This window comes from Lepidochelys kempii, chromosome 3, assembly GCF_965140265.1.
Source record: "Lepidochelys kempii isolate rLepKem1 chromosome 3, rLepKem1.hap2, whole genome shotgun sequence".
In the NCBI taxonomy this organism is placed as follows: Eukaryota; Metazoa; Chordata; order Testudines; family Cheloniidae; genus Lepidochelys; species Lepidochelys kempii.
This window is the reverse complement of record NC_133258.1, coordinates 117,673,192-117,694,117: the sequence shown is the minus strand read 5'-3', so window position 1 is coordinate 117,694,117 and position 20,926 is coordinate 117,673,192. Positions and strand designations below refer to the sequence as shown.

Genomic DNA, 20,926 nt, shown 5'->3' with positions numbered 1-20,926 from the left:
TGTCCCTTGTCTCTACGGTGGACAGCTAAAACCCCAGTTCTGAAAACTCTTGTCTTCTCAGATTGCTGGCTTGTGCCCATCTTATTTAGAGTGAAGGCAATTGATGCCTCTCATTTTGGTGAAGTTTTAAAATGTTCTTCTTGTTGGGTGAGCAAACTGAATCTCAAGAAAGGAGTATCTAGGTTTGCAGTTAGCACTGCTCTGCTGCAGACGTGTATTTTCCATAATCTGAACTTTGTTGCTACCGCTGGGTAAGCGGTAGAGTTACTTTACCTGAACAGTGATAACAGACTGGTGCATAAACTTATTTTTCTTTAGTTCATTTGTTTTCCTTGTCCAGGGAACGGGCAGACCTAAGCTAAATTATATGTTTGTGTCGGGGTTGTTGAATCATGTGGCAGGAATCTCCATCATAGTAGGATACCCTACGGGAACGACAGGTGGTAATGAGTGTTGTTACACTGTTGGCAGATCAGTTTATTTCAACTTTAAACATTTTTAGCTTTTATTATTACTTTATTTTTTATTTGTAATTATATCTTGCCTATTAAAAATATTTGGAAAATAAGTAAAAGGAGCTGATAATAAGATAAACAAATGAATCTGTATATTTTAAATGCATTTGTGTACACTATGCTGGCTTATGTTATTCTAGCCCTTTTAATACGCATAACATAGAAAGAACAGGATAATAATGTATGTAATTCAAAGGACGTGTCCAATTACAAGTAAAAAGCATTTTCCTTTAGCTGTTGCCATAGTAACCAGGCAGTTTTCTAGGTTTCTAAGGAAAACAGTTCCTGTAATTGAGTGAATGCTGAGGAGTGGGGTGTGTTTGTGTGTTTTCCCTAGAAGCTGAAAATATTGCTGGTCAGCTATGAGATTGCAAATTTTCTTCCAAAGGAAAGCTAGTGTCCTCCTAAATTGTAAATTGCATTTAATTTTTTCCTGAAATTTTCTTTACAAAGGTAACTCCTACTTCCAAAACCAAGGATTCATATCTCACTTTGCAGTCACTCTACAAAATGCAAGGGGGGCAGAGTGGATGACCCAAGTGGGTTTTTTTGGCCCTGTTACCTATTATATTATGAAAATTGTGTGTTTTATGTCTTAGGTTAAATTTTAAACAGTCACCTAAACTGAGTAGTCACTCTGATTGTGAATGTAAAATATGGTTTTGCATATGCAAACCAGCACTTCCATGTTCAACTGCTAAATTTTTCCAGCTAAGTACCTGGATCTGCAGGATTTTGCATCTGCAGATTAATTTGGATGTGCATTTGTCTTTTCATGAATGATGATTTTTTTTTTTTTTTTTTTTTTTTTTTTTGGCTACAGCATATACTCCTGGGGCCAAGTTCTGGTTTCAGTTACACCGATGTGAATCTTTTTAATTGATGGGTGGAATTTTTCTGGATTTACTTGAGTGTAGTAACCAGATTGTCATTCCAGTCCAGACCAGTGCTCCATCTAGTCTGACATAGCCCAATACCAGATGCTTCAGAGGGAGGTGTAAAACTTCCATCGTAGACAAATACGCATTAACATGCCTGTGAAGGAAATTTCCTTCTAATCCCAGGCAGTTAATAGTTGGTTTACATCTTATAACATGAGAGTTGATATCCTTTATACTTTTTATCCCATCTAGTATAACTGCAAATAATATTCTTATTCATTTGAATATTTAAAATTCCTTTTCAGTGATGCTAACTTCATAGCCACACTAACTCTATGCATTGTGGTTAAAAAATATAGTATATATACTTATCTCTTTTAGTTTGTTGCTTTTCAATGTTATTGGATATCACCTTGTTCCTGTATTGTGTGAAAAGATAAATAAGAAAACTCTGTTGACCTTCTCTCTGCCTTTCATTCTTATTTATGTATCTCTGTAATGTCCCCTAATTCCTCTCCTTTCTACTCCTTTTCAGTATCACCTTATTTGGAACTTATGTAATTTATTTACTGCATTTTATTATTGTTCCTATTATCTATATTACTTTTGTGCCTAGAAGCCCCAACCATGATCAGGGTCCCATTGTGCTATATACATACACGTAGTAAGAGACTGGCCCTTCTTTAAAGATCTTAATCTAAATAGAGAAGATGTACAAAAGGTCTAAGTGGACATGGAGAGCTGCTGTGACCTGCCACGGTCAAATAGCAGGTCAGTAGGAGAGCCAGGACAGAATCCAAGTCTCTTAGAGTCCCATCCACTGCTTTATCCCTAGGATCACCCTGTCCTCCTCTCTCTCTTCAAGCCTGTAATTCTCTGGGTGGCCCTTCTCTTTCTGCTATATTCTTTTGGAAGCAGGGTTTACAGAAAACTGTGAATGCAGTTTTCAAGGTGTGGGCATAACATTGTTTGTATTATGGAATTATGTTTTAAGTGTTATTCCTTAGTGTTTATCAGCCTAAAATCTTGCTGTTTTTTTTTTCCCATGGACCCTGTACTTTGAACACAAGTCTTCATTGAACTGTCCAAAGTGAGGCCCAGATATTTTTCCTCTGTGGGACTGTTAATGTAGAGCCCATCAATGTTTTGAGTAATTAAGATATTTCTTCAGTGTGGATTCCCTTGCATTTGTTGCCATTAAATTTCATGTGCAACTTTTTTGCTCGATCACCTAGGTTTTCAAAGTCCTTCTGAAGTTCCTCGTAATCCATTGTACTCTTGACTCACCTAAAGAATTTTTCCAGTTCAGTGTTTACCCTCACATCCAGATAATTATAGAAATCCCAGCCCCCACCCCATTATAACCTCTTTCCATGTTAAAAATATGCCATTTAATCTCTCTGTTTTTTATCAGTTTCTGATTCATGATAGTACTTTACCTTTCATCCCTTGACTACGAAGTCCGTAGGGTGACCAGATGTCCTGATTTTATAGGGACAGTCCCGATATTTGGGGCTTTGACTTATATAGGCCCGTTACCTCTCCCCTCCACCCCATCCGGATTTTTCACATTTACTGTCTGGTCACCCTAGGAGGCCTGGTCTACCCACAAAACTTGTACAGTTTTACCTATACCACAGCCCCCCTAGTGTGGACACCGTTATACTGGTATAAAGGTGCTTCTACCAGTATAGTTATTTGCATAGGCGAAGGAGTGTAAGCACCTTTATATCGGTATATCTGCATCTACTTCAGGAGCTGTACAAGTAAAAAACCCCAAAATTGTTAAATCAGTACCAAAGCTTTGTGTAGAGCAGTCCTAAGCTTCTTTTAATAATCTCTTGTGAGACTTCAAACAAAATGTGGGTTCAGACAGGTTGAGGAGATGCTGTTTAGAGAAACCATACTAGTTTCTTATCCTATATTCCTCACCCAGTTGTTTTATAACTCTGTATTAAATACAGTTTGCCTAGTTTTGCAGAGAGGCTCGCTGTTTTGTAATTCCCAGGATCAATTCTTGTGCTTTTTTTTTTTTTTTTTTTTTTTTTTTTAAAGAGAAGAACAGCATTGGCTGATCTGTTCTCTAATGCATTAACTGATTTTAATGAGATTTTACATATTTTTATTGCTTGGCCACTTCATCCTTAAAGTTGAGTATACTTTAGTACTCGTGTAATACTAATTTTCAGTCTGATCCCTCTTCTAAAGATGTTTTTACTTCGCTGTATTACTTTCGACATTAGATACTCAACTACAATTATTTTTTGAACAAATTCCAGTTACTCAGGATTAAATCAAAAATAGACCCTTGTGTGCTTTAGAACTAACTGTTTCAAGAAACAGAGTATAACGGAGTAGAATTTGATCCCTTATTTTGAAATTTTACCCCCTACAATCCAGTATTCCGTATTGTTCAGAATGAAAATTTTTAGCCTAGTCAGTACTCCTGGGTAAGTTATTTAATCAGATTAATTTGTCTAGGATGATTCTTCTGTACAGTAGGAAGTCACTTTCATTTTACTTTCAGTACTTTTTTTTGTTGCTTATGTATGAGGATCGAGGCTACGTTATTTCAGGTGCTGTATGCAAACCCAGAACAGTCCTTGCTCCAAAGAGCTTACTTTTTATACTATAAAAATAACAGACTAAAATAGGAAACATGTGACACAAGGATTACAGATGAACTGTTGCAAGAACTGTAGTGCACTGGCAGTAACTATGCTACTTATTCATCATTTGAACTTACCCCCAAACTTGCTCCCTCAGAGTTCACCTCAACCAGCTCAGACTTGTTAAAATGCAACTTGCCTTTGGCTATACTAGAGTTTTAAAACATTTTGGCTAATCCATTCAAATATTCCCTCAGCCTAGCTGTTAAATGTTGGCTAATTTCTTCTATATATTATGACAGAATTGTGTCTCTTCAGGCGGGTGTGGAAGAGAGGTTATTAGCTTCATGGATTAATTCTGAGAGTGTGTTCCAACATAAGAAGCAGCATGGAAAAAAGTACAAAGATGTTTGAGAGAGGAGCAGACAAGCAGATGATTGAAGCTGGTATCATTGGCAGAGCAGCAGGGGCACGTAGATGTGATGCAATAAGAGGCAAGTGGATAAGTAGGAAAGGGCAGATTTGTGAAGGGCCTTGAAGATAAAAGACAAGGCCCTAGGGTTGACATTTCACCCTTGAACATGAATAATTGTAATATTATTTCACAGCTCTGTATCTGCTAGTTATTTTCAAGCCATTAATGTATCTTTTTATGTTATGCCAAATGCTGATTCCTGACACCCACGCTGCTAATTTAGGAATGGTAAGAATGTACACTGGAGGGGAAAGAATTAGAAAATGCAAACCTGTGTTCACTATCTGTATCTAATATTTCTTTTTGTATAGGTGGATGTGTCAGTAGTGCACTTCACCCCTTTGGTGCAACCAAAGATACAGCAACCCTTTAAGCTGGTGGAAAAGGTCGTTAAAAGCGTTTTTCAGTTCAGAAGAAAATACTGCTGGCGGGGAGTGGAGTAAGTAAATTCTTTAACCAGAATTCTCTTTAGAACAATCTTCTTGTTGATGCCTACTAAATCCATCAAGAATAATGGAGTCTTCATTACATATTCTGGGTTTGTTCACTTTATGTAAATTTATACTGCTTACAAGGCATCTCGGTTCATCACGTCTAGCTCTGTAAGTAAGTAACTGACTCAGATAATGACAAAATAGGTTCTGGACAAGAGCCTGTGTGGGTTGTGTCCAAAAGAAAAGGTCTAAAATTCTGAACTGAAGGTAAATTGATTAAATAATGTTTTACTAGCCAGGAACAGGGGAAGAATTATTACTCACAGGGAGGTAATGGGCAAAAAGTGAGATCACCACCTTCACTCTGGGCCCTTCACACAGGGTAAAAAGGCTGCAGCTGTATAAAGACATTCTAAAAGCCCTATTGTAAAAGCTCGGGGAGAATTGTCCAGTGCAGAAACTGAGGAAGACAGCTGTCTGCTATTGTCTGAGTACTTGTTCAGACACTAGTATTGGGGGCATACCCACGTCACGGTCACAGAATGCGATGCTGCAGAGGCTCTGGAGGGAGCATTGCTCACAAGAAGCTGGGGCTGGGCTTCTGTAACTTTAGCCAGCCCTGTTGGGTCGTCTAATTATGCAGAGGATCAGCCTAGAATTGCATCTGACTCTGGGTGGCCAGCTCTGTGCTGCAGCACAGTATCTCACCATAGCAGGGGCGTTCCATTTTTTCTCTGCGGTGCAGGCAGTTGATTTAAACCCACAATGCCAGTGGCTGAGGCCGTAGCTCTGGGAGGTGGTAAGTGAACAGGAGGCCAGGCACAGGACGAGCTGGTGTGGGTGGCACACGCTTAGTTGGGAAAGAACTGCTGAGGAGCAGAAAATACAAACATTGCTGTCTTTCTATTTTATGAAGAATGTATTTTCAGAAGATTTAAAAAAATCAGTTATTGTTTAATCTCACATTTCGGATACTATTCTAAGTTCTTTGTAAAGGGGGAAAAAAATCTGCATTTTTTTTTTGCATGTCTTGTATCCACTAGCAGCTTAACGTGCCTTAGTACTGTGCCTAGCATGTAATTAAGGATCACAATCCTTTTATTGTTCAGCTGGTGAAAGGAAATTAGCAAATTCTAGATGCCAACTCAGGAGTGCTTATAAGTTTTAGATAGTTATATGAAAGCAGGGAGGTAGGCTGAAGGGTTAGTGTCTACTTAAACTGTAAATGTATCAATTCCTTTACATGCCATATGTTATATAAAGTTGCTAACGAAGTACAGTTTGAGTTACTCTAAATGACACAGACCTGTATAGATGTTCAGACTATCTAATGTGAACACCCCAAGCTGCAATATTTTCTATGACAGGTGCATTCTCCCCTTTGAACATTTCAAATCTCAAATTCCATCTCCATGGCCTATCCATCCTTGGCTTCTCTACTGAGCTTGCTAGGCAGTAATGGTGACAATTGTAACGTGGATCTCTTTCCATGAGAGATGTGATTCTTTTTACTAAGATTACCAAAAGTCATCAAGATGGTAAGTCCTATCACAAAATTTTGATCTGATCCAAATAAGCAATTCTTGTCCTCTCCTTCCTAAATATTACAGATAATTTAAAATGCATATGTCACATTTACACCAGAATATTAAACTGGCAGTCTCCCACTATATTTTCTTAACATCTAAACCTGAGTTGGAAAATTAACTGAAAATTTAAGGAGATCTATTTCTTCTCAGGAAACTAAGTGTTCGAGTTAGGGGTGAAGGAAAAGATTTAGTTCAACATAAGCATATCCCCATGTCTGTGTGCTTTTTTTAAAAGAAAAAAATGTATTTGAATGTCTTCCTTCTTGTTCCCTTTTAGAATCCTGTTTCCAGAAGCTGAACGCTTGGAAAAAAGTGAACAGATGCTGATGCTGGCAGATGTGGATCCAACTCTGCGTCCAGCTCAGCTCTCCATTTTACATTTTAAAAACCTGTGCAATGCATACAGGAAAATGTGTGATGAAGACACAAGCCTTTTCAGTTACAACTACAGAGAAGAACTGAAGCAGAAGAAGAGAACTAGAAAAAAAGGACACTTGGAGCAGTCTGCAAGGGAAGACCAGCTCTAATGTGTCAGACTGTGCATCTAAAAATAAAGTTGTGTGCCTCATTGTTTTAGTAAAAGGAGACATTATATATGTGTGTGTAATCTTGAAAACATATTTATATATACACACACACCTTTATTTTTGTTGAAATACTGGGGGAGGGGCCATTCCTATTTATTTCATTCTGCTCAGCAGGTTAAGGAGCCCATGTTTGGTGTATCCTCCACTCTGGTCTCTAACTTTACCTTGCTGAATCAGGATCTAAAAGTTTGGGTAGACACATGCTTCAGAACCTTGCTGAATGCAGGCCTCTCTGAAATTAATGGGAGTTTTTTGTATGAGTGAGTCCTTAAAGTAAAATTTTACTGACTATTCCGGCATAACAAATATTATGTGATAGTGTTTTTCTCCTTATCCTGGAACACTCTATGGGCAGAAATCTTGTATTAATGCACTCAAGCAAATAGCTTCAAGAATGATTAAGAGTATTAGCAGGCCTTCCATGCACTTTTTTTAATCCCAAACAAAAGAACTCTGTCTTGAAAGCTCCAGTAGGAGAAAGCTGCCAATAAAGCAAGAAACTAGACAGAATGCTCATTTTTCTTTTACTGTACAAGTTGGTAGAGAAAATAAAAATACAATCAAAAGATTACAGTACACGCTTTGTTTTTATATTTACATATATATAAAGTTGACAGCATCTTGCAACTTACAAAAATGACTCATGCACTCTTGTGGACTAAAACACCTTAAAATAACTTAATTCTGCTTTAAATAAAGCAAAAATTAAAACTGCTGAAAAAAATGCCCAAAGGAAAAGTTATTTTGACTTTTTTTTTTTAATAAAGATCACAATTCCCCCAGCACCTTCTCCACATAACTTAAAATAATTAGAATGTACCTTTTTAAAGGACACAACATCATCTGGCTAGCTGCTTAAAAAGGATAAACTAATTTACAGACTCGGGCCAGCTTAATCTATTTTTCTTGATCCACAATAAATTAAAATAACTTAAGAATCCTTTACAACTATATTTTTGTGGAAAAATGTATTAGTGCACAAAACCAACAGTAGTTTTTCAGCAATTTCCACATAATCACTAGTTTTAAAGCAAATCAAGTAAGTCAAATTTTATGTGGATATTAAAATTTTTAAATAACCTGTTAAATCATAGCACTCACAGCTAGGATTTTCCATGCCTCTCCACTGTTTCATAAAAGCAGTCCTCATTAACTACAGAAGCTAAACTCTGGACACTAAATTCCCTCTCTAAAATAGAATTCAGATCCAAGTTTGCACTGTCAGAGTGACCGTCAAGAGAATGGTGATGTTCCTGCATTGCCAGTAATGTTCCCATGTTATGCTTTGTGGTGTTTGCTTTTCGTTTAATTGGACAGAAATGCCCACGCACCAGCTTTGAATGTTCTCCTGCCTTATAACCATCCCCAGCCTCTTTTTCAGGGAGTAGCTTGTGCTCTATGTCAGCACTGGTCTCCTCTGAAATCTTCAGCCGCTGGAACTGTATTTCAATGTCCCTTGTAGGGCTGCCCTTCTTTAGGCTTTGCTGATAGTCATCCTCATCATCACTGAGAATATCCGATTCCTTGACAAGGTTGTTGGAAAAATCTGATGTGCAGCTTGGAAAGTGTTTCAGAGGAGATGAAGTTTTTGATTCCTGTATGCTTTCTGTGGTATGGCAGCTGCTACTCTGAGTACTGCTACTCAGGCTGCATTCATCAGAATCCAGTAAGTTTCCTTTCAGTGTATCATTGTTCCACTCATTACTGGAGGAATTCTTCAATACCTTTAAGGATCTTGTGGAAGCTGCAAGTATAAAAGGCAGTCTTATTTTTGCATTAAAACAGCTTTCACAAAACAAGGGAGTTATGATTATGCTGCTGAGGGATACTGTATAAAATCTTATGGCTTTCTGATTTATAATGTAATTAGTCCCATTTTGACTAAAATGTATTGTATCCTCTGAGATCAGACTGCTGGTATTGACAATATTTGATTTTATATTGCTCTAGTAGTTGTAAAGTTACTGCGTATTTAGTATATGCAAAATTCTTCATAAAGCCACAGATATGGTTTGCAAAGCAACAAATCTAAACACTTGTGAGGCTGGGTCAGTTACCCAGTGTATTGTATGGCCAAGCACCATCTGAGTCCAAATTCATTTTTCTGTCAGTTGCTTCCCATGATGCAAGAGGAATGTTTCAGTCATAATTGTTTCAACTCCAGGTAGAGGACTTGCAGTATTGGCAACACGAGTGGCCTATTTATAGATTTCTAGGCCAGAAGGCTATCGTCTAGTCTGACCCTCTGTATAACCGGGCCACAGAACTTCCCCCAAATAATGCCTAGAGCATATCTTTTAGAAGAACATCCAATCTTGATTTTTAAATGGTCCGTGATGAAGAATCCACGTTCCAATGGTTAATTATTCTCATTGTTAAAAATTGATACTTTATTTCCAGTCTGAACTTATCTAGCTTCAACTTCTAGCCACTGAATTGTGTTACACCTTTCTCTGCTAGACTGAAAGCCTCATTATTAAATGTGTGTTCCCTGTGTAGGTACTTAGACTGTAAATTACCCCTTAACTTTCTCCTTGTTAGACTTAAGGAGATCAATCTATTTAGCTATCATAAGGTATGTTTTATAAGCCTTCAATCATTCTTACGGCTCTTCTCTGAACCTTCTCCAGTTTATCCACATCCTTCTGAATTGTGGATGCCAGAATTCGACAAAGTATTCCAGCAGCACTCACACCAGTGCCAAAAACACTTAAAATAACCTCTGCTACTCGAGAGTCCCCGTTTATGCACCCAAGGATCACATTTGACCACAGCATCACACTGGGAGCTAATGTTCAGCGGATTATCCAGCAGGACCCCCAAATCCTTTTGCACATCGCTGCTTCCCAGGAGCAAGTCCCCAATTGTATAAGTACAGCCTACTTTCTTTGGTCATAAATGTATACATGTACTTTTAGCCATATCCAGCACTAGAAAGCAGTGCTCCAAAGAAGTCCTGTATTTCACCAAAAAATGCACTGATAAAGCACTCCAAGGTGGAGTGGATAGATGCTGTGAGGGAACAAGCCCTCTCTACCTTGCCTCACTTCCCTCTTTTCACTTCACTTCCTGCTCTGTTGCGTGAGCTTTGGATAATGGTAGGGCTAAACCAGTAAAGAAAGCCAAACATCATTTAGGGAATGCCTCGTAGTGGATGGAAGGGCAAATCCCTTTCCACCCAAAGTAATTAATTTGACCTACACTAGGTCTGTTGGTGGAAGGAAGCTAAATGGGGTAGATTTAGGGTGGGGGACACAAAGGGGGTAAGCGGCAGCAGTTCTGTGGCATACTTCTGCTGCTCCCTTAACCCCAAGTACATCACAAGAAGGGTTCTAGGGAGGTAGATTTTCTCTGTGGCAGTGTCCCTGCCTGGGGATATGACGACAAAAATTAATGCTAACTGTTAGCATCTTATGTTGCTCCTCCCACTGTGATACCCCCCTGAGTGAGGAAAGTATGGCAGCTGTTAGCCCCACCCCTCAGAGAAGGGATGCCCTAGGATTAGTGAAAACAGTTGGAGAGCCATGGGATTTTCCAGAAGATCTCAGGCCAGTGGCAGGTTCCACAAGCCAAGGCCCTTCTCTGTTCTGCCCAGAGTTGGGCAAACTCCAGACTGCTCCACTGGCAGAATTGTATTTGAGGGTCTACACCTCTGGGCTTTTTTTCCCCACGGGGGGGATGAGGGATAATAACTAGGGCTGTCAATTGCAGTTAACTCTCATGATTAATTGCAGTTTTAATCACCTGTTAAACAATAGAATACCAATTGAAATGTATTAAATATTTTGGATGTTTTCTACATTTTCATATATATTGTATTCTGTGTAGTAATTGAAATCAAAGTGTATTATTTTGTATTACAAATATTTGCACTGTAAAAATAGTATTTTTCAATTCACCTCATAACTAGCACTGTTGTGCAATCTCTATCATGAAAATGCAACTTACAAATGTAGATTTTTTTTTTTTTGGTTACATAACTTCACTCAAAAACAAAACAGAGTAAAACTTCAGAACCTACAAGTCCACTCAGTCCTCCTTCCTGTTCAGCCAATTGCTAAGAGAAACAAGTTTGTTCACATTTATAGGCGATAACGTTGCCCTCTTCTTATTTACAGTGTCACCAGAAAGTGAGAACAGGTATTTGCATGGCACTTTTGTAGCCGGCATTGCAAGGTATTTATGTGCCAGATATGCTAAACATTCGTATACCCCTTCATGCTTCGGACACCATTCCAGAGGACATGCTTCCATGCTGATGATGCTAGTTAAAAAATAATACATTAATTAAATTTGTGACTGAACTCCTTGGGGGAGAACTGCATGTCTCCTCCTCTGTTTTACCTGCATTCTGACATATATTTCATGTTATAGCAGTCTCGGATGATGACCCAGCGCGTTGTGTTCATTTTAAGAACGCTTTCACAGCAGATTTGACAAAACGCAAAGAAGGTACCAATGTAAGTTTCTAAAGACAGCTACGGCACTCGACCCAAGGTTTAAGAATGTGAAGTACCATCCAAAATCTGAGAGGGATGAGGTGTGGAGCATGCTTTCAGAAGTTTTAAAAGAGCAACACTTTGATGCGGAAACTACAGAACCCGAACAACCAAAAAAGATCAACCAGCTGCTAGTGGGATCTGACTCAGATGATGAAAATGAACATGAGTCGGTCTGCATTGCTTTAGATGGTTATCGAGCAGAACTCGTCATCAGCATGGACGCATGTCCCCTGCAATGGTGGTTGAAGCTTGAAGGGACATATGAATATTTAGCGCATTTGGCACATAAATATCTTGTGACGCTGGCTACAAGAACGCCTGTTCTCACTATCAGGTGACATTGTAAATAAGAATGAGGCAGCATTATCTCCTGCAAATGTAAACAAACTTGTTTGTCTGAGCGATTGGCTGAACAAAAAGTAGGACTTAGTGGCTCTAAAGTTTTACATTGTTTTATTTTTGAATGCAGGGGTTTTTTTGTACGTAATTCGACATTTGTAAGTTCAACTTTCAGGATAAAGAGATTGCATGACTACTTTTATTAGGTGAATTGAGAAATACTATTTTTATTTTTTACAGTGCAAATATTTGTAATCAAAAATATAAAGCAAGCACTGTACACTTTGTATTCTGTGTTGTAACTGAAATCAATATATTTGAAAATGTAGAAAACATCCAAAAATATTTAAATAAATGGGATTCTATTATTGTTTAACAGTGTGACTAACTGTGCGATTAATCACGACAAAAAAATTTTAATTGTGTGACAGCCCTAATAATAACTGGCACTTTTAGTATGAAGCCTCCCTACCAAAAAGTAAATTATATTTTAAAATATGAATTACAGTAAAAATACACCACCCCCTTCATGCCTAGAAAGAGAAGTGGTTTGGCTCATGCTATAATAATCATGAAACTGCAAGTCTGTATTTCCCAGTCTAGCAAACTGACTCTTACCCAGTTTGGCTGAAACAGGGATGCGGTTCTTGAGTGGAACTAGGCGATCTTTACACGTTTTCTCCAATGGGGACTCACATTTTATGTGACGTCTGAAGTTCTCCCGCAGAATGGAACGAATCACCTTAACAATGTTAGTCTTGCTTTCGCAGTCGCTGCCAGGTTTAAGGGAACAGCAATGAGAGGGCAGATTACACAGGTCACTGTAGTTTTTTTATATTCCCATGCCCAAGCAGTCTTTCCATTTGGTGCTGCCTTCTTTGCTACCGAAGGTTGGTGCTATTTAGTTATTTAGACTATGTGGAACAGTTTCAATAGGAAGGTTGAAGGAGTCCCACCCCAGAATACCCACTAGCTCACTGGTGAACGTACTAGACATCAGGCAGATGGAGGGAATCTGAACCTGGGTCTCCCATATTCTGGGTGAGTACTCTGCCCCGTAACGTTTAGCCAAATGGTTAATCATAGAATCATAGAATATCAGGGTTGGAAGGGACCTCAGTAGGTCATCTAGTCCAACCCCCTGCTCAAAAGCAGGACCCATCCCCAATTAAATCATCCCAGCCAGGGCTTTGTCAAGCCTGACCTTAAAAACTTCTAAGGAAGGAGATTCCACCACCTCCCTAGGCAACACATTCCAGTGTTTCACCACCCTCCTAGTGAAAAAGTTTTTCCTAATATCCAATCTAAACCTCCCCCACTGCAACTTGAGACCATTAGTCCTTGTCCTGTCCTCTTCCACCACTGAGAATAGTCTAGAACCATCCTCTCTGGAACCACCTCTCAGGTAGTTGAAAGCAGCTATCAAATCCCCCCTCATTCTTCTCTTCCGCAGACTAAACAATCCCAGTTCCCTCAGCCTCTCCTCATAAGTCATGTGTTCCAGACCCCTAATCATTTTTGTTGCCCTTCGCTGGACTCTTTCCAATTTATCCACATCCTTCTTGTAGTGTGGGGCCCAAAACTGGACACAGTACTCCAGATGAGGCCTCACCAATGTCGAATAGAGGGGGACAATCACGTCCCTCGATCTGCTCACTATGCCCCTACTTATACATCCCAAAATGCCATTGGCCTTCTTGGCAACAAGGGCACACTGCTGACTCATATCCAGCTTCTCGTCCACTGTCACCCCTAGGTCCTTTTCCGCAGAACTGCTGCCTAGCCATTCGGTCCCTAGTCTGTAGCTGTGCATTGGGTTCTTCCGTCCTAAGTGCAGGACCCTGCACTTATCCTTATTGAACCTCATCAGATTTCTTTTGGCCCAAAAGAAATCTTCTCCTTCAGCAGCTGTGTTTTATGCAAGGCCCACTTGGCATGCCTACCAGATCAGGCACAGCAGGGGAGATAGGGCAACTCCTAGTTTGAGGATCCTGGTCAGGTTTAGGCATGAGAGAGACAGCTGTGTGCACACCCACCAGAAGTAGTTCAGGGGACTGAAGCAGCTGAAAATTAGGTGCCTAGGAAAGTCAAGTGCCAGCTAAGCAGGGATTTTAAGGATCTAAATTTTGGACTTCAGCACCTGAGGTGGCATTTGGGAGCATAAATTCCTTTGTGACTCTAGGCATTGATTGCATCAGACATAATTCACTGAAATTTAAGATCGTACAATAAAAGGTGTGTGCAGATTCTTGACACAATGAATGATTGAGCCGAATTCACTCCAATCTCAGATATTTTCAGCACATCAAATTCCATCCAAGTAAAGACTACCTCAGTGCCTGAATTTGAGGTGATGGGTGTTTTAGAAGTGCTGAGAGACAGGAAAAAAGGTCACTTGGAAAAATAAAATGTTCTCAACGTACTTTTGTCATTCCATTAGTGTAATTTTGTCAAAAATAATCTTCATGTCAAGTTTACCTGCTGCACAACTGAAAGATTGTTTCGGGCCTGCCTTCTATTTCTGACTTGGTATGAATCAGTTCCCAGATGCAATTGTTTTCTGTTCCTAGAGATAGGAAAAAAATTGTGAATAATTCATGCTTTCAGACTACACCATCAGCATTATAGATCTCAGTGTCTCACCAAGACAAGGTTCATAGAAAAGCTGAGATCTGCATGATGAGCTGGAACCCTCCAAGGAGTGCTAAATTTTATCGCTTAACAACTTGTCTTTAAAAACTCAACTTCTTTTCCAGAACAAGACTCTTCCTTTCTATCACTTGCTTCAACAAACACGAACATGCTCGTCGTTATTTCTGAAGCCTTGAAATCCAGGCTACCAGTCCCTATGAGGTCTGATTATTAGGCCTTTTCTCACCAGACACAGGAACTTTGACCTTGAACCTCCAGTGGCAACACTAGGCTATTCCTTGCATAGACAGGCATCTCTGTTTCTGTCTGCTTAATCTCCCCTCCTGCTCAGCTATTAGCTTGTCACATAATTCAGTTCAGCTCTGCTATATCAATTGGGGCTCTTTTTGACGGATTTAGGTCTCATATCTGAAGCACTTACATGACCTCCATCACCATAGTATTAGAGCCCTTCACAGTTGTTCATATATTGGTCCTCACGCACCTGTGAGGTAGGGAAGTGCTATTATCCCCCTGCTTACAGATAGGGAACAGGGGCACAGAGATTAATCATGGGATTTTCTAAAGCACCTAGGCAGCTAATTTCCATTGATTTAAGTGAAGTAGGCACCTAAGTGCTTTTGAAAATTCCACCATAAATGACTTGCCCAAGGTCACACAAGAAGTCTGTAATGGACCAGAGAATGGAATCCAGATCTCAGACTAGCACACTAAGCCCTGAACAATCCTTTCTCTCATGCTGCATCCTGATTATATTCCTTGCCACCCCTGGACGGCAGTGATATTGCACGGGGTGTCAAGTATGAAAGAGTTTGGCCCATATTACCATGTTATCATTAGATTGCTTTGAGCAGCCTCTTCAGGTTTTTTCCTACCCTTTTGTTGTGGGTTTCTGTTTTGCCATGAGAAAAGGAGTACTTGTGGCACCTTAGAGACAAACCAATTAATTTAAGCATAAGCTTTCATGAGCTACAGCTCACTTCATCGGATGCATACTGTGGATGCATCTGATGAAGTGAGCTGTAGCTCACGAAAGCTTATGCTTAAATAAATTGGTTAGTCTCCAAGGTGCCATAAGTACTCCCTTTCTTTTTGCGAATACAGACTAACATGGCTGTTACTCTGAAACCTGTTTTGCCTAACTTGTTGCAGCTCTATTGTGAGTTTCAGTCATGACATAGCAACACCAGCCTAGCAAGTCAGCTTCAGGCTAACCATTTAACATCCAACATTCCTGAACTTGTTCTCTGATTACAGAAGGGAAGAAAATGAGGTGTGAAGACAGAATATCTGAATGAAAATATCTATCAGTGTATAAAGCCTATGGCCCTTACAAGCACATGCTACTACAGGGTGTGGGTGTATAAATATTTATAGAGGGAGAGATAAAAGGGCATATGTTTATCTGATACTACATTTTGTAGCCAGGTTCACGTTTGCCTGTTCACAAGACTTCAGGAAGCAATGTGTAGCTATTTATTAGTTCCTAATGTATTTAGTTAAATATAATTACCTGCTGTATTCCCCAGCCGGACTTGAAGAGCAGATAAAGGAATTAGCCAACGAAATTTAAATGGATCCAAGTCGCCATAATTATGTGCAGCCCGTACATTATTGGGCTACAAATTGAAAAATAACCAAGACATATTTTTTAAAAAAGAGGTAAAGCAACATAAGTGACATCTGCATTGATATAAATGTTATTGATAAAATGGCCTTCTGTCCAAGGACTCGCTTCTCAAGGCAAATTTTATCCGAATAGTCTTACTCCTTAAATATCTTACTGTCAGTTTGATTGTAAAACAATGAGAGCTAGAGCTGAGAAATATAGATTGCTGCAGCTTTGAAAAATGAGTTTTTTAATAAATTACATATTTCCACATGAAGGAAACTACCTGAGAGCAAGTTCACTATGAGTAAACCAACTACCTATTGTTTAGCAAAACAAATTCTTCAGTTTGACAATACTGTTACATTTCCTTTTATTACAGTTGTTTATATCTCTCTTAGTATAAGCACATTACATTAATGCTCCATGTCATCTCCTCTGTTGTAATTTACTCCTGGGGGAATTCTGTGCCCTGCGCATGCGCAGAATTTATGTCCCCCACAGAAAAATGACTTTGACAGGGAAGCAAAGGGAAGCCACAAAAACGATCATGAGACCCTCCCTAGCAGTATGTTTCAGGTGCCCAGGGCAGCCATTAGATAGGTGAATCACTATGGGGGGAGGGCAGGACTGGGGAAGACCCAGCTGGTGGCTCCTACCCTGCGCCAGGCTCAGCTGCTAGTCCCGGCTGGGGAGGATGGGACTTCCTCTTCCCCTGCATGGCATATGGACCCATCCCCTACATTTCTCCCCCAGCTGTAGGAAGCGCTGCAAACTACCGCCCACCCCCCCCCCAGCGCTTCCTGCACCCATCGCTCCTCAACTACAGGGGGAGGGATCACTGTACAGGGAGCTGCTCCCCCATCCAGCCAACCCCTGTGCATCCAGACCTCCTCATACCTGACTCTCCGCTGAGCCTCACTACGCCCCCCCCCCCCGCCAAGCCTGGACCACCCTGACGAGCCACCTGGATCCCCACCCAATCGAGCCCCAAACAGCTGCACCTGGATCCCAACCCCACTCTCCCAGCATATGGCTCCCTCCACTGAACCCCCCCACACCCTATGAGCTCAATCCCCCACACACTTAGAACCCCGCTGCTGAACCCCAACCACCTTCACCAGGACCCCCCTGCAGAGTCCCATTACTGTTGCATCCAGAACCCTCCAACAAGCCCTTGTGTATCCAATGATATCCCCCATTGAGCCACCCGCACTCCAATTGCCCGACACAACTCTCTCAACCCACACCTGGATTCCCCCCACACTAAGCCTCTCCACACCTAGATCCTGCCTTGCTGAGCCTGCCTGCCCACACCTGTCATGGAGGAGCAGGGCTCTGGGGTGTTTCTGGGCCAGGCCTGGTCCTTGCGCTGTGGTAGGGTTGGGTGCAGCTTTACCACTGAGTCCATGTTCCTGCACAGTGATCTCTGATATCTGTGCAGCCAGTGCCCTGTGCTCCCCAATGCCGTGCTGGAGCCTCCACATTTGGGCCCCACACTACAAGAAGGATGTGGAAAAATTGGAGAGAGTCAAGCAGAGGGCAACAAAAATGATTAGGGGACTGGAACACATGACTTCCGAGGAGAGGCTGAGGGAACTGGGGTTGTTTAGTCTACAGAAGAGAAGAATGAGGGGAGATTTGATAGCTGCTTTCAACTACCTGAAAGGTGGTTCCAAAGAAGATGGATTTAGACTATTCTCATTGGTAGCGGATGACAGGACAAGGAGTAATGGTCTCAAGTTGCAGCGGGGGAGATTTAGGTTGGATATTAGGAAAATCTTTTTCACTAGGAGGGTGGTGAAACACTGGAATGTATTACCTAGGGAGGTGGTGGAATCTTCTTCCTTAGAGGTTTTTAAGGTCAGGCTTGACAAAGCCCTGGCTGGGATGATTTAATTGGGGATTGGTCCTGCTTTGAGCAGGGGGTTGGACTAGATGACCTCCTGAGGTCCCTTCCAACCCTGATATTTTATGATTCTATCTGATAAATAAAATATGCTGAATTTGCATAATTTTAAAATGTGCGCAGAATTTTTAATTTTTTGGCGCAGAATGCCCTCAGGAGCATGTAATTAGCTTATTCACGGGAAAAAGCCATCCTAGGCAAATTAAGGCACGGCTTATTTCTTTCTAGATTTAACTGCTCATTGTATATCAGTCTCTGCAAGTTATTTCAAGACACTCCCTTGATTGGTTTCCTTGTGACCTCCTGAGGAGTAGAGAGTTGGGTGTATTTCAAGTATTTGGGGCCTATAAAATATGATACTTAGCTGTAAACGGACATTTGTTTTAGCTATCCCGATTAAATAAGTATGTTGTCTTTCCATACTACCTTTCGTTCCAGAGTGAACTATGTACTACATACAGGGATCGCTTTAGCTACATGGCTCACCAGTTTAGGACAGGACATAAAGAATGCATATTCAGTTGATACTATAGGGGGAAGTGATGTAATTGGCAAATAACTGAGTTTGAATTATGCCAGAATACCCAGGTTAATGAAAAGTCCCCTAGGTTCTTTAATGACTCTCAAATGATGAAGTTTAATATCTCATCTGACTGAAATCACCTCCCAACATCCTGCTGGGGCATTAGTTCACACAGAAATGTGCTGCTTATTGAATCAGTAACACAGTCTGTTGCAACATCCAGACAGTCTTCTAGTCTCAGTCAAATACTGAACACTTCAACCAATTTAGCCTGTGGGAGCAAGCACAGCCCACTGTGATATGGCTGCATTAAACCAGCAGCTTGTACCATTCACTTTTCTTTCAAGTTGGCATATTCAATTTTGAATCATAATAGTGATTCTAGATGATCTGGTGGTCCCTTCTGGCCTTAAACTCTATGACCCTATGCTTAAATATATATAGCTTGAATTGAAATTATTGCCAGACTTACCAGTTTCTTTTTCAGTTTACAGTTCTCCTTATATACCAATATGACGGCCCGCTTAAAAACTGAAAAGGAAAAACAAGAGGCCTCTGATTGTAGGTCTAGTATTCAACAAAAGAGACATGATGGCTGTACTGACTATTTACAGTTATTTCTAGTTAACTACAATCTACAGGGTACTTGTTGACCCTACACACAACAAAAAAATTCCCATAGCAACTGCTTGAACTGTGTGATGCAAGTCTGCCTCTGTCACAAAACTACTTTCTTAAAAGAATTAGGGATGAGCAATACTGTTTGAAAGCCTATCGCCCTGTATCAAGGTTACAGAAATTGGCCTTTAATAAATGCAGATGTACAAATCGGAAATGTTATTGTGAAGAAGCAACATGCTAGCAACTTCCCTTGAGGGGAAGGAAAGTGTTGCAGAAAAAAAGAGGCCCATTAGAGATGTCAAATTTGTTCTTTGATACAGTTCAGCATTTCCTCTGGAGTGTGACAAACTTCAGAACTCTCCAAATTCCTGATTAGCTATCTAAGGTATTACCATCATATCTGAGTGCCTCACACTCTTTAATGTATCTATCCTCACAATGCCCCAGTGAGGTAGGGAAGTGCTATTATCTTCATTTTGCAGATGGAGAACTGAGGCACTCAGTGAGTTGCCTATGGTCACTAGGGAAATGTCTGTGGTGGAGGTGGGGAATTGAAGCCAGATTTCCTCAGTTGCATGCTGTTGCTCTAACCACTGGACAATCCTGCCTCCCCATGTATCACTCAGACATTTCCCTTTAGGGATGGGGTTTGGGAATTCCCAGTGCCTGGCCCAACATGTTCAGTATAAATGAATCACTGATAAATCCAACTGTGTTAATCTGTGGGGAAAGAGGTGGTGCCTCCTCATACATGTGCTTCAATTTCAAACAGAAATGCCCACTTACCCTAACGGCTACCCACAACTGGCATGTTAAGCATAATGTTTTTTAGCTCACCCACAATTTCTACATAAATCAGCTGTGTCTAAATTCGTTGAAGTTCAAAGTCTCTATTATTTCTTTCATGTAGCTGATGACTAACTCAAACCTTCGAAGTCATTCATATCTTCAGCTACCCATGTAGGTGTATGCCATACAGTGGCAATGTTTGCAGAGATGAGCTGAGGTCTTTGGTGATAGTAGAGCAGGCAGAAGGAAAAGCCATCACAGAGAAGTTAGTGCATGTGCTACTAATCTCATTTCCAGGTATCTAGACCTCTATCTTCTACATCTCAATAACATTACCGGGAAATTTTGTGTCTGTCCTCCATATGAAGGACTACCCCAACCATTACATGGCTATAGCAGGGCTTACATTTTAGTTAGTCTTCATTAGTACAATGTCAGTTGTCATATTTTACTAGCTAGATGATGTACTCGATATCTTTAGGGTTTTCTCTTAATAGGACACTAACCAAACACTGTAAGTTCAAGGTCTTTTCTTGCTTTGCCCAGTGATGGGAAAGGATTCAACCAGGAAACAGCAGAGTGCATCAGAAGTTCTCCCATTGAAAGTTCTGTGACCTGTATTACGTTATAAAAAATAAGTGCAATTAATTTCTTGATTAACAATCATCAACCACAAATGTTAACGCGTGCGGGCTGATAAATAAAAAGTATGCCTGTGTTTAATGTTATTTGTATATAGCCATGGCTCAATGCAACCATATATACATACCCCAACTGAGCCGTGGTTGTGTAAACAGCAATATATTTTAAAAAATACTGCCCATAAAAATAATAGCACACAAGTTATGGAAGCTGGGTGATTTGCCTCTTAGAGCTTATTTTTGCTACTAAC

The 20,926-nt window shown here is 40.4% G+C and overlaps 2 protein-coding genes across 16 annotated transcripts in view; one reads left to right on the top strand and one right to left on the bottom strand.

Annotated features, from left to right (window-relative positions):
• Window positions 1-7,661, top strand: part of TFB1M (transcription factor B1, mitochondrial) — a 49,054-nt gene extending 41,393 nt beyond the window's left edge. For all 6 annotated transcript variants that reach the window (XM_073337735.1, XM_073337734.1, XM_073337733.1 and 3 more), the window contains 2 exons: window positions 4,792-4,919; window positions 6,781-7,661. In XM_073337735.1, coding sequence (XP_073193836.1) covers window positions 4,792-4,919; window positions 6,781-7,030 — 378 coding nt within the window. In that variant the 3' untranslated portion in view covers window positions 7,031-7,661. The remainder of the gene's footprint in view (window positions 1-4,791; window positions 4,920-6,780) is intronic.
• The window catches only part of TIAM2 (TIAM Rac1 associated GEF 2), a 217,752-nt gene continuing 204,437 nt past the window's right edge, over window positions 7,612-20,926 (bottom strand). For 9 of the 10 annotated variants that reach the window (XM_073337723.1, XM_073337719.1, XM_073337720.1 and 6 more), the window contains 6 exons: window positions 20,541-20,649; window positions 19,097-19,155; window positions 16,097-16,202; window positions 14,410-14,497; window positions 12,550-12,704; window positions 7,612-8,834 (listed from right to left, as the gene is read on the bottom strand). In XM_073337723.1, the coding sequence (XP_073193824.1) occupies window positions 8,194-8,834; window positions 12,550-12,704; window positions 14,410-14,497; window positions 16,097-16,202; window positions 19,097-19,155; window positions 20,541-20,649 (1,158 nt within the window). In that variant the 3' untranslated portion in view covers window positions 7,612-8,193. Of the gene's footprint in view, window positions 8,835-12,549; window positions 12,705-14,409; window positions 14,498-16,096; window positions 16,203-19,096; window positions 19,156-20,540; window positions 20,650-20,926 lie in introns of those variants that run through there. The other variant, XM_073337724.1, reaches the window with a different exon arrangement.